At 35.7% G+C, this 11789-nt stretch overlaps 1 protein-coding gene across 2 annotated transcripts in view; it reads left to right on the forward strand.

The window, feature by feature from the left end:
- The window catches only part of GAB1 (GRB2 associated binding protein 1), a 125727-nt gene extending 116705 nt beyond the window's left edge, over nt 1–9022 (forward strand). For both annotated transcript variants that reach the window (XM_080795726.1, XM_080795727.1), the window contains 2 exons: nt 3347–3469; nt 6529–9022. In XM_080795726.1, the coding sequence (XP_080651852.1) occupies nt 3347–3469; nt 6529–6687 (282 nt within the window). In that variant the 3' untranslated portion in view covers nt 6688–9022. The remainder of the gene's footprint in view (nt 1–3346; nt 3470–6528) is intronic.
- Nucleotides 9023–11789: the final 2767 nt, after the last annotated feature.

Raw genomic sequence — 11789 nt, forward strand, 5'->3', positions numbered from 1 at the left:
TCCTCAGTGCAGTATCAGAGTACATACTGTCATCAATTTTTATCTTTACCTGGTTGAATGGATTTTTTTAAATTATAAAAACAATTATTTTCTGAGATACTAAGAGTTTCCTTTTGCCCCAAATAGTAAATTACCATAAAAATCTTAGAAAGGACATGTAATAGGCAAGTTTGGAAATGTGATTTGTCATGACTTAGTGTTAGGTGAAAGGAAAACATGAGAAAGAAAAATGTTACATTCAGAAAGTTAAAGAAAATAAAATTATTCTTTTATAGCTTGTAACATTAAGCCAGAAAGATAGTTTTGCTGCCAGCCAATGATTTTCTAAAGTACTTAGGTCCTAAGTGTTAGAAATAAACAAAAATATTCCTGGTGAAAACACACACATACACACCCACACACACACCCCTCTCCCTTCACAGTAGAAAAGCCAACCACCATTTCCATTTACTCATGCTGCCAGCTGCAAGAGTTCATCATAGTCCAGACAGTTGTGATATAGTTACAGCAATGTTTTCCGTCCCTCTTGGGAGTTAGTGCATTAATGGAATACCATAGAAATTCACAAGATCTCATTATGCTTGGACAGATGAAGTCAGTAAAAAATTGTTTTGGAGAAGTTGAGACAGGATCAGATCAAATCAGATCAGATCAAATCTGTCTTATGCCTACAATGAAGATTAAATTCTATACATTGAAGATTCAAAGCATGATGCATTTCCATACTGGTGATCATAGAGCAGGTGGTGTTTAATGAAACCATGATGCTGCCTATTAATTTATACAGAGATCCAAAGTCAGGCATTCATGAAGTGATCCCTTAATATGACACTTGAAATTTGTGTGACTGTACATCACTACTAAAGATATAAATATTGTTATAAACAATAACAACAAAAATATGTTCAACAATTTTCCATACTTTAAAAAGAACTTTAGAAAATCAAAGCACTACTGTTTTTTGTTTTTTGCTTTTTTTAATTCACAGAACATCATGATCACTCCTAGAATCTTAGGGTTTTTCTAAACTGTTTTGGGAAAACAGAGGGTTAAAGACTAGAAAGCAGAGACAGGCTGTTCCCGGTTGAGATTAGAACAAGAGTAAATGGACTACCTTGCAGGGACCCAAATTTTAACAATACTTAAAGATGAAAAAATTTCCAATTCTAATAATAACTAGACAGAAAACAGTTTAACTAGCAATTCTGAGAAATTCTCTTTAGGAACAATTTGTTGAGTTTAAATGTGTACATCATATAAGCTCCTAGGCTCCTTTGATAGTCTTTCCATACTATGAACAACTGTAGGTATTTCCAGTTAGGGGAATTCCGGGCCTGGGTTCTTTCATGAGTCACATTTGAATACAAAATTTTACACACACACACTTCTGCTTGATTTTTTATGTGAGAATGAAATATGGAGTCATTCAGAAAAAAAATTCAGTCTTTTTATGAATTAGGGAAAAAAAGGGAGAGGGAAATACCTATAATTGAGCAGCAAAACTTGCTTACACGTTTTTGTGCCCTACATGTTACTGTCAATATTTTTTTAATGCTTTATCAGTAGTAGTTCATAGATTTGGTCAGAAGATCTGTTCCTACAAATAGAGCCCTCACATTCAGTCCTGCAGCTGCTCCTGCATAAGTATACTGTTTACAGTGTGTAATATATACGGTAGACTGCACAGTATTGTGTCTGTGGGTACATGCAGTTCAGACCATGTCCTGCTCACCCCGCCATGGACCCTGGCACAGATCTGTGTAGACCCGCAGACAGGAGTACCTTCTCTAATTCACAAAAATGTTTCACACAGGCTATTAGCACCCCTGCTTCAAAAGAGGAAATGAATTCAGTGTTTTTCTAGCAGTTTCCTTTGCCAGAACCACAGTTTACTCTGTTTAACTTGAGCTAGAAGAAAAGGAGTAGCAATATAAAAGGATCAAGAGGGGGCACCTGGGTAGCTTGGTCAAGCATCCAACTCTTGATTTCAATTTCAGCTCAGGTGATGAACTCAGAGTCCTGAGATCAAGCCCTGCCTGGGGCTGTGGGCTGGACGTGGAGCCTGGTTAAGATTCTCTCTTTCACTCTCTCCACCCCACCCCTGCTGGTATGTGTGCGCTCTTAAAAAAAAAAAAAGAACAAAACCAGATTTATGGAGTTGCCAAATTGTTTTGTTTATTATAACAAGTATAACTTTTAAATATATTACATCATTATGGTTTTCTTCAGAAGTATGAGATAATATGTGAATATTCATATGTACGTGATAGAAGATGCAAGGATGGGAGCTGCTAATGTCTTGACTACGAGAAGTCCAGAATATTTCTAGGTGAGGCTGGAAGCAGCAAGGCAGGGAAACAAGGCATTTGTTGGCACACATTTGGAACTATTGTAATTAGCGTAGAGGGTATATGTAGGGGCATAAATTTATGTCATCCTTTCCTTCTTGTTCAGCATTGATCTTCAAGTTCCTAATAGCTTGTTTCTTTTGCATTTTGCTATCTCAGGCTTTTTCATTTTTATCATTTATTGGTGTCCTCTATCTTTTTTTTCCTTTATCTTTTTTTAGAGCGTAGCTCTTCACTTGTACAATTCCTATTAGGACAGAAGAAATAAGGCTAAAGAGAAGACAGAAGAAATGAAGTGGTAAAAATTCCAGATGGTTAAAACAAACAGATTTTGCCAGTGCAATAATTGTTTATAGCCTTTAGTTAATATACATATTCTAAACTAATTTCAGTTTGAGAGCTTTTTTTTTTAAAGGTTTACCAATTTATTTATTTGAGAGAGAGAGCGCACGCAAGCAGGAGGAGGGACAGAGGGAGAGGGAGACTCCAGCAGACTCCCTGCTGAGCACAGAGCTGATCGCATGACCCTGACATCATGACCTGAGCTGAAACCAAGAGTCAGTGGCTCAACTGACTGAGCCACCCAAGTGCCCCAACATGAAAGCTTTTCAATAAAATATAGGACTTTTTAAAGACTTCAGTTAGAAAGCAAGGAGTGAAAGGATCTGGTAGTTTAAAAATGTAATTGAGTAAAGATACCATTTTAATAATGTTCAGGTGGCACTCTCGCAACTAATTGTAGCTTGATGTTTCAGTCTTAGTGTGAACAGTTTGACTTTTAAAACTACGTTTAACTTGCTCTAAGCTAAGTTGTAACTAATTGTATTAATATTACTTATTTTCCTCCAATCCTAAAAGGTTATTTAACTTTCTAAGCAGACATTGTTTTAAACCATATCCTCTTGAAATAAATATTTTGGCTTTAGTAGATGACGAACAAAATAAGCAGTATGTCTCATGGATGTCCAACAGTTGATTTGTTGTATTACCATTTTCAGAATCTTTTTGGCAGTAATAGTCTTGATGGAAGAAGCAGTCCTATGGTCAAGCCCAAAGGAGACAAACAAGTGGAATACCTAGATCTAGATTTAGATTCTGGGAAATCCACACCACCACGTAAGGTAAGTAAAATCTCATTCTATAAAAACAATTAGCTCACCTTTTTTAAACCCACAGAATCATGTTTCCTTTGAGGAAATTTTATTAGTATGTTTAATTTAAACTTAATAAAGTCTGTTACTTAATATTGTTTCATAAATCACAATTAACAAAGTTACGGAGATAATAAGTTGCTTTTTTTTCCTTTTTAATGTTGTAGAAATGATATACTTCTATTTTAGTGGTTACTTTTGAAGTGCTTGCTTAGCTAAATCTGAAGTTATTCATTATCTTCATACTCTTTCCATTGTTAGCTCACATTACTCCCCTTCTGACATATGTGCTATTTTTGACCAAAGTTTTGGTTTTTTCCATTTCTTAAATCCACAAATTACACAGTAGTAGTAGTAGTAGTATTCTTATAATATAGACAGTGTTTACTTACATTTTCCTACATATTTGCAAACTTCTCTTTCTTACCGTTTCTTCTTATATTTTAGCCCTTCCTCCTATATTCATTTTTTCTTTCTTTTTTTCTGTTTTTCTTGAGAGAGGTGGACTGGGGAGGGGCGGCGAGGGCATGTGAGGAAAAGAGCAGAGAGAGAAGGAAAGAGAATGAATCTTAAGCAGGCTCCACACCCAGCATAGAGCCCAACTCAGAGCTCGATCTCACAACCCTGAGATCATGACCTGAGCTGAAATCAAGAGTTGGATGCTTAACCCTGGTTAATCATTTTTTCTTCCTCCTGAAATACATCTTTTAGAAGTTCCTCTTGGGAGGGACGTCTGGGTGGCTCAGTTGGTTAAGCAGCTGCCTTCGGCTCAGGTCATGATCCCAGCGTCCTGGGATCGAGTCCCACATCGGGCTCCTTGCTCGGCGGGGAGCCTGCTTCTCCCTCTGCCTGCCACTCTGTCTGCTTGTGCTCACTCTCGCTCCTCTCTCTCTCTCTCTCTCTGACAAATAAATAAATAAATAAATCTTTAAAAAAAAAAAGAAAAAGTTCCTCTTGGGGGCAGGAGGGGCCTATTAGTGATAGATTCTTGCAATTTTTGTGTGAGTGAAAAAAAATCTGTATTTTGTCCTCGTTCTTGAAAAAGTTTTTTTGAGTTCACAGTTCTTAATTGGCAATAAATTTCTCTCAACACATAGAAGATACTGTTCACTATCATCTGGCTTCCATTGTTCCTGTTGAAAAATATGCTGTCAATCTAATATAGTTCCTTTGTAGATAATTTGTCTTTTTTGTCTGGCTGATGTTAAGATCTTTTCTGTATCTTCAGTATTCTACAGATTTACTACAATGTATCTAGACATAGATTCCTTTTTATTTATCATGCTTGATGGAAGTTGTACTGTTTTTATGTCTGGATTTGTATTTTTTTAATCAATTCTGGAAAAGTCCTAGTCATTATCTCCTTTTCTTTTTTTTTTCCAGTAATTACTTCTTTAAATACAGCTTTTCAACTATTCCTCTTATCCTCTTATTTGAGGTTTCTTATTACAGATTAGTTAGAACTTACTCTATTTTCCATACATCTTCACCTTTTCATATTTTCTTTCTATTCATCTCTTTGTGCTTCTCTGGATAATTTTTTTTTAAGATTTTATTTATTTATTTGATAGAGATCACAAGTAGACAGAGAGGCAGGCAGAGAGAGAGGAGGGGGAGAAACAGGCTCCCCGCTGAGCAGAGAGCCCGATGCGGGGCTCGATCCCAGGACCCTGAGATCATGACCCGAGCCGAAGGCAGAGGCTTTAATCCACTGAGCCACCCAGGCGCCCCTGGATAATTTTTTTTTGATCTGTCACCAAGTTCACTGTCAACAATTATCCTGTTTAACCCATTGTTTAATTTTTAATTTCAGTTATTTTATTTTTATTTCTAAAATGAAATTTTGCTTGTTTTTTTAAACTATACCTAGCTGTTTTGAATAGTTTCTTACTCCTTTTATTTAGTTTTCTTGATTCCTTTAAAGATTTTGTGCATATATATTTTATACTGTTTATTGTCATTTCAGTATCAGACCTTGGAGGTCTAAATATGTGTTTATTCTTTCTGCTCACTCTTCATAGCTTATTTCCTTACATGTTTTATTCCTTTTTTTTGCAAATTCATTTTCCTGAGTGTATCTGTGGGAATCCTGCAGACCTAAATTTCCTTCAAAATAGATTTGCATTTTCTTCTGCTGGGAAGCAGTTCCCTTTAGGGGTCCCTAGCTTAACAGGATGGTCTCAGATTGGGCATGCCATCCCATCCAGGGCCTCCTAATTGCATTGCTGAGATTGACATTCATCCTAAAGACAACTGTAAAGTTTACCGTGAGCAGCTCTTTGTCCTCTCTGTTTCCCTCACACCTCGGGTATTTCTCTTACTTCCAGAGAGCCCAGCACTGCATTAAAAATTATATGTGTCTTAAGTTAGTTAGTCTTTAGTTGTATTTTAAAAATAAGAGGTCCTAGGGCACCTGGGTGTCTCAGTCGGTTTAGCATCTACCTTCGGGCTCAGGTCATGATCCAGGTCCTGCTCCCTGCTCAGCGGGGATCCTGCTTCTCCCTCTCCCTCTGCCACTCCCCCTACTTGTGCGCAGTCTCTCTCTCCCTCAAATAAATAAATAACACCTTAAAAAAAAAAAAAAAACTAAGAGATCCTGTCAGCCTATGTAGTTTGCCATTGAGATACTGCTTTTCAAAAAACATTTCTTAGCTCCAAAAGTAAACACTGATACATGTTCTAAGGACTTGAAAAAGTGAAGCTTCAGCTAGAGGGAGAAGTAAGCTGTGTATCTTAAGATGAACCAGGGGTCTGCAATCCCTATTTTCTAAGAGTTCTGTCTGTGTTGGGAGCATTAGTCTGTATTCTTATATATAGTAATTTTAAACCTAAGGGGAAAACAATGTACAATTAGGAAAAAAACAACATTTTTAGATTGAGGTAATGTTACTTTGTGAGTATGTGTGTGTGTGACCCAATAGAATTTCAAGAGTTATTCACAGCATGTGAGTGTCTGGCATTTTAAGACTAAATTTCACTCAGAACTCTTTTATATGTGGGGCTTTATGGTGTTCTTCTTTGCTTTTTAGCAAAAGAGCAGTGGCTCGGGCAGCAGTGTGGCTGATGAGAGAGTAGATTATGTTGTGGTTGACCAACAGAAGACCTTGGCTCTAAAGAGTACCCGGGAAGCCTGGACAGACGGGAGACAGTCCACAGAATCGGAAACACCAGCCAAGATTGTGAAATGAAAATACTGCTTCACTGATTCTGAACAAAAGAGAACTGAATTGTAGAGATAAATCCTGTTTAACTGAAGAAGACTTGACACTTCTAGATAGATCCTCAACTGAGTAGAATTGAAGTCAAAGGACCTTTCAGACATAATCAAACAATTTAAACTGTAAATGGTGCTTTGTGGTATCTGAACAATTCATAACATGTAAATAATATGGGAAAATAGTGTTGTTTAGCTCCCAGAGAAACATTTGTTCCATAGTTAACTCACTAGTAGTATTACTGTATTTATGTACTTTTTCATTTAAAACATTGGTTTGGGTATTCCCAAATGTTCCGTAACATAATTCCTTTGGGAGTTCTTGTTTTTCCTCACACTACTCTATATAACAATACTAAGTTAACTAAGCTACTTTTAGATTTGGAAATTGCTCTTTAAAGTGCACTCTAACAACATTAAAATGAGAAGTAGATCCACAATTTACCTTTCTACCCAAAACTTAAGGTGATAACCATTAGCTTAAACTACAGAGTACAGTTGGACTCATCATTCACTGCCTTCCAGAATGCTGTGGATAATCATGTACTGGTGTCAGGAACTAATTCTCTGGTTCATGTACATTTAGTTTTCAGTGGTGGAACTTTATTGTATTTTGTTTATTACAGTGTTTTTGATTCACTGAGTGAAGATTCTGCCAGGTGGGGTCTTGCACCTTGGAAAGACTGAATAATTACACTGTCAAGTAAGACTGTAGATCACTTACAGCATGCGGTGATGATGTGCTCTCACACTTGTTAACGTGTATTAAACTTTACATTATTTGCAAAACGTAGGTTATGTAACTAATCAGGTACGTACCAGGCACCGATGTGCTAATACACTGATCAGGTTTAGACAATGAGCTTTAGTTGTGTTCTTGTAAGTCCTAATATTGGTTTCCAGTTTGGACCTAATGAAACATTCACTGTTAGTTATAGCAACATACTGTGATTTTTTTAATTAGACAGTAATTCAGATTTATTACTCTTAAGAATGAAATTCTATCTTTTGACACCGTAGTGCCCTTTCTATGATTTTTTTAACTTTACTTTATATTCTTCTTGGCCTTATATTTAAATCCCTATGCAATTAATATTTTATATCTACATTTTAAAAAATAGATGTTCTATAAGTGATTCTCATATGTAGCACTTACTGCTTTTCCAGTAAAAGAATTAAGGATTTTGTACTGTGATTTCTATTCACTGCCCTAATTCAAGAAATATTGAAGCATTGCTATAATGTGAAATCTTATTGTCATGGACCTCTTCCAACCAGATTTCTGAAACGACCTAAGAAATTATATAATTCTTTCTCACCTATAATATGGTCCTATGACATGGATATCAAAACCACAAATTTTTTTATAGTGAGGCTATAGTTGTATTTATCTGTTTTGGCTTTGCAGTGTAATTTAGAAAGCAGGTATAGTTGTTTGCTTGTTTTTTAACTAAGTTACATACAATCTTTTACTGATTTGAGACTTACTAACAGTTTTCGGAGGGGGCGGAGATAGGCGTGCCCACAGCTGAGGCATGATTCCCTCCATTCAGACCTCTAACTGTTGCCTAAGCACATAGATGTACCCTGATATCTGGTCTCTTGGCCATAGTACTGTGCCTAATCAGTGTAATGGGTTTATTTCCCCAATTCATGAACTAAAAAATGTTCATAACAAGATGAATTGTAGACTAGTAACATTTGATGCTTTTAAATGTTTGCATCTTTTTAAATGAAAACTAAAACCCAGGAGTGAATTTTCAGGTGGATCTTTAAATAAAAAGACTGTTTGAATTTGGTGTGCGCAAGCTGTTTTGTAATGAAACCACAAAATAAAATCCAAAATTCCTGAAATGTGCCTAAACTATTAAAACACACAGCACAATTGATGTGTAAAGTTGCTAAATTGTGTTATGTGGAAGATGAATGCATTTTCAGATTTAGAACACAACAGTAAATATATTCAATACGTATATTATCAATTCGAAGGTGGAAATGTTGTCTAAAGCTGCCTATCAAGAGTCTAAGGCAAATAGACTGACTTTTTTAGTGTCGGTTTTCCATTTTTTACAAGTTACCATTTTTGAAGACCTGCAGCACTCTAATTTGTAAAAGGTTTCCCACTGTGCAGGATAGTTTAAGAATTGAAATGTATTAGGCAGTTAGTTATAGAAAATGTAATCACGTTAAAACATTGTATTAACAAATTAAAAGACAGTTTCTTATGGAGCATCATTTTCCAAACATTTTTTAGCAGTGGAATCTTCAATAAAATTTTTTTTTAATAAAATTTTGTGTAACGCCAACACATAAAGTCTGAAAAGTTCATTTTATCAGTGTAAATATTTTGGGTTCACATTTAAGTTTATTTATCTTAACCCATTACTAGGAATAAAATTTGCGAGTAACACAAATGTGTAATTGGCATTATAGAGTTGGCCAAAAACTTCAGCAGCCAATTTGCTTTATTTGCATATTATCAAGAAAGATTTGATTCACACAAACTTAAGTAAGTGTAAATAATAGCAGGTTTTAAGTACACATCTCAGAATGTTCTTTAATTAGAGATAGCTGAAGTTGTATTCCAAGATTTTAAAAAAAACATTCTTGTAATGGAAGTTAATACATACACAGTCTTCAGTGTGGTTAAAAAAAAGAAGAAAGGGAGGGGGTATGTAACACATTAGGATGTGCATTTTTATTGTTTTAAAAATACACATTCATAAAAACAAAAATTTTTAAAACCTAATCACCTCCAAAAAGCTGAGTTTTAGCCCGGCAAGATTTGGAAACCACTGGTTAATCATGTGAGTTACGTTATAAGTCAGAAGTCTTTTTCTCCCACGTGTTTGATGTTGGGTATTTTTATTTCTTACTTTGAAAAACAGTAAAATTTTATGAGGTTTTGAATACCAAAGCACAGTTCTGCTTTTAAGAATTGAAGTTTAAACTTGAATAATTTAAGCTACTTAACCCATGGAAGGTATCACTTAGTAAGCTATAAAAGATGGTTTTTATCTACACTCTGTACATCTTCATCAATACCAGATAAGCTACTGTGAGCATTTTAGAGAATCCCATTAGGTACTGCTATGAATGTGTGTGTGTGTGTGTATAGCATTGTATTTAATCATAGACTAAATTTGATAGAGAAACACTGCTATACTTGCACATTAAGGTCATAAGTCAATTTCTTGTGGACTCTATAATTAATGGGGGTCACAATCTTCATATTCATAAACACATTTAAACTAGAAATTGAACCACAGTGTTTGTATTTCTTTTTCTACTTGTAGGAAGTTGTCTGCTTACCTCCCTTTAATGAAAACAGTATTTTTGATATTTTTTAAAACAGTAGCTACTTTATGCCTGTACACTGTACCATAGACAGTGATCTCAATTCTTGGATGCTTTCAAACGCTCTTAGTGCCTCTTTCTTTGGCCCACTGAAAGTATTGGTATTAGTATGTTGAATGAATACAAAACCTCTAGAAATTCAGAGACAACAAAGTCTCTCTTAACTCTGTCTTTGGATCATTCTGTTGGGTCTTGTCCTTTATTGTCAAATAAACAGTTGAGTCCATATCAGGGATTGTACATATGACCAAATCAAGTGGCTACAGGGAGAGAGACATATATATACATACGTACATACATACATATCTTAGGGTAAGACTGTCAATAACATCTGATATATGTAAATCTGTATATAATTTAAAACACTGACAGTTCTGAAATGAAAAGCCATGGTGTAAATGAATAATGTTGACATTATAGACTTGATAGCATGAGAAGCTGATTGCCAGGTTGTGGAGATAATTCGTTTTTACTCTGACTAAATATGTTTCTGTATTCTTACAGCTTGAAATAATTTAGCTTGTCTTCTTTTCCATAAACTTAACTTTCTTTAGGTTCATTATAATGTCTGTTACGAGTTTCAGCAAACTGTTTAGTCAAGGGATTAGCGTAGCTTCTACTTTCTTTCCCTAAAAAGATGTGGCTTTGTGTAAGTTGTTGTAACCTGCAGCAATTGTTGATAATCATCCCAAATTTCGACAGCAAAATCTTATGTATGTTTATTTTCCCCCCTTTGCACAAATTTTTTTGTAAAGATCCAATTGTAGGTATTTTCTGCTACCAAATAAAACTTTTTAAACAATTTGGCTTCAAGACTGTAACTAGTCAGTTTGGATACCAAAACTGTGAACTAAGGAAGACATACAAATTTGTATTTCTAACCCTTCTTTAGAGTCTACCTAAATAAAATAAAAAACCAATTCTGCCATTTACTATTCGTTGTCCCTTGAACAACATAGGTTTGACCTGTTTGGGTCCACTTATTCACAAATTCTTTTTAGTAAATAGGAACAGTACTCTCTTTTCCTTAGGATTTTAGAGTTTTGTTTTTAAGATTTTATTTATTTGACAGATCACAAGTAGACAGAGAGGCAGGCAGAGAGAGAGGGGGGAAGCAGGCACCCTGCTGAGCAGAGAGCCTGATGCGGGGCTCCATCCCAGGACCCTGAGAACATGACCTCAGTTGGAGGCAGAGGTTTAACCCACTGAGCCACTCAGGTGCCCCCCTTATGATTTTCTTAATAGCATTTTTCTAGCTTTATTTATTGTAAGAATACAGTATATAATGCACATAACACCAAATACGAGTTAATTGACAGTTTATATTATCAGTAAGGCATTTGATCAACAGTAGATTATTTAGGGACGCCAGGGTGGATCATTCAGTTAGTGTCTGCCTTTGGCTCAAGTCATGATCTCAGGGTCTTGGGATCGAGTCCCACATCGGGCTTCTTGCTCAGCTGGGAGCCTGCTTCTCCCTCTGCCTGCAACTCCCCTTGCTTGTGTGGTTTCTCTCTCTCTCTCTCTCTCTCTCTCTCCCTCTCTCTAACAAATAAATAAAATCTTTTTAAAAAAAAAACACAGATTATTAGTAGTTAAGTATTAGGGAAATCAACAGTTAATGTAGGCTTTTAATTGTGCAAGGAAGGGGTCAGCATCCCTAAGTCTTGTTCAAGGGTCAGCTATACTTTCCCAGCCCTACTTCCAGAGGGTCACTCC

Source organism: Martes martes (genome assembly GCF_963455335.1).
Source record: "Martes martes genome assembly, chromosome: 2".
NCBI classification, from domain to species: Eukaryota; Metazoa; Chordata; class Mammalia; order Carnivora; family Mustelidae; genus Martes; species Martes martes.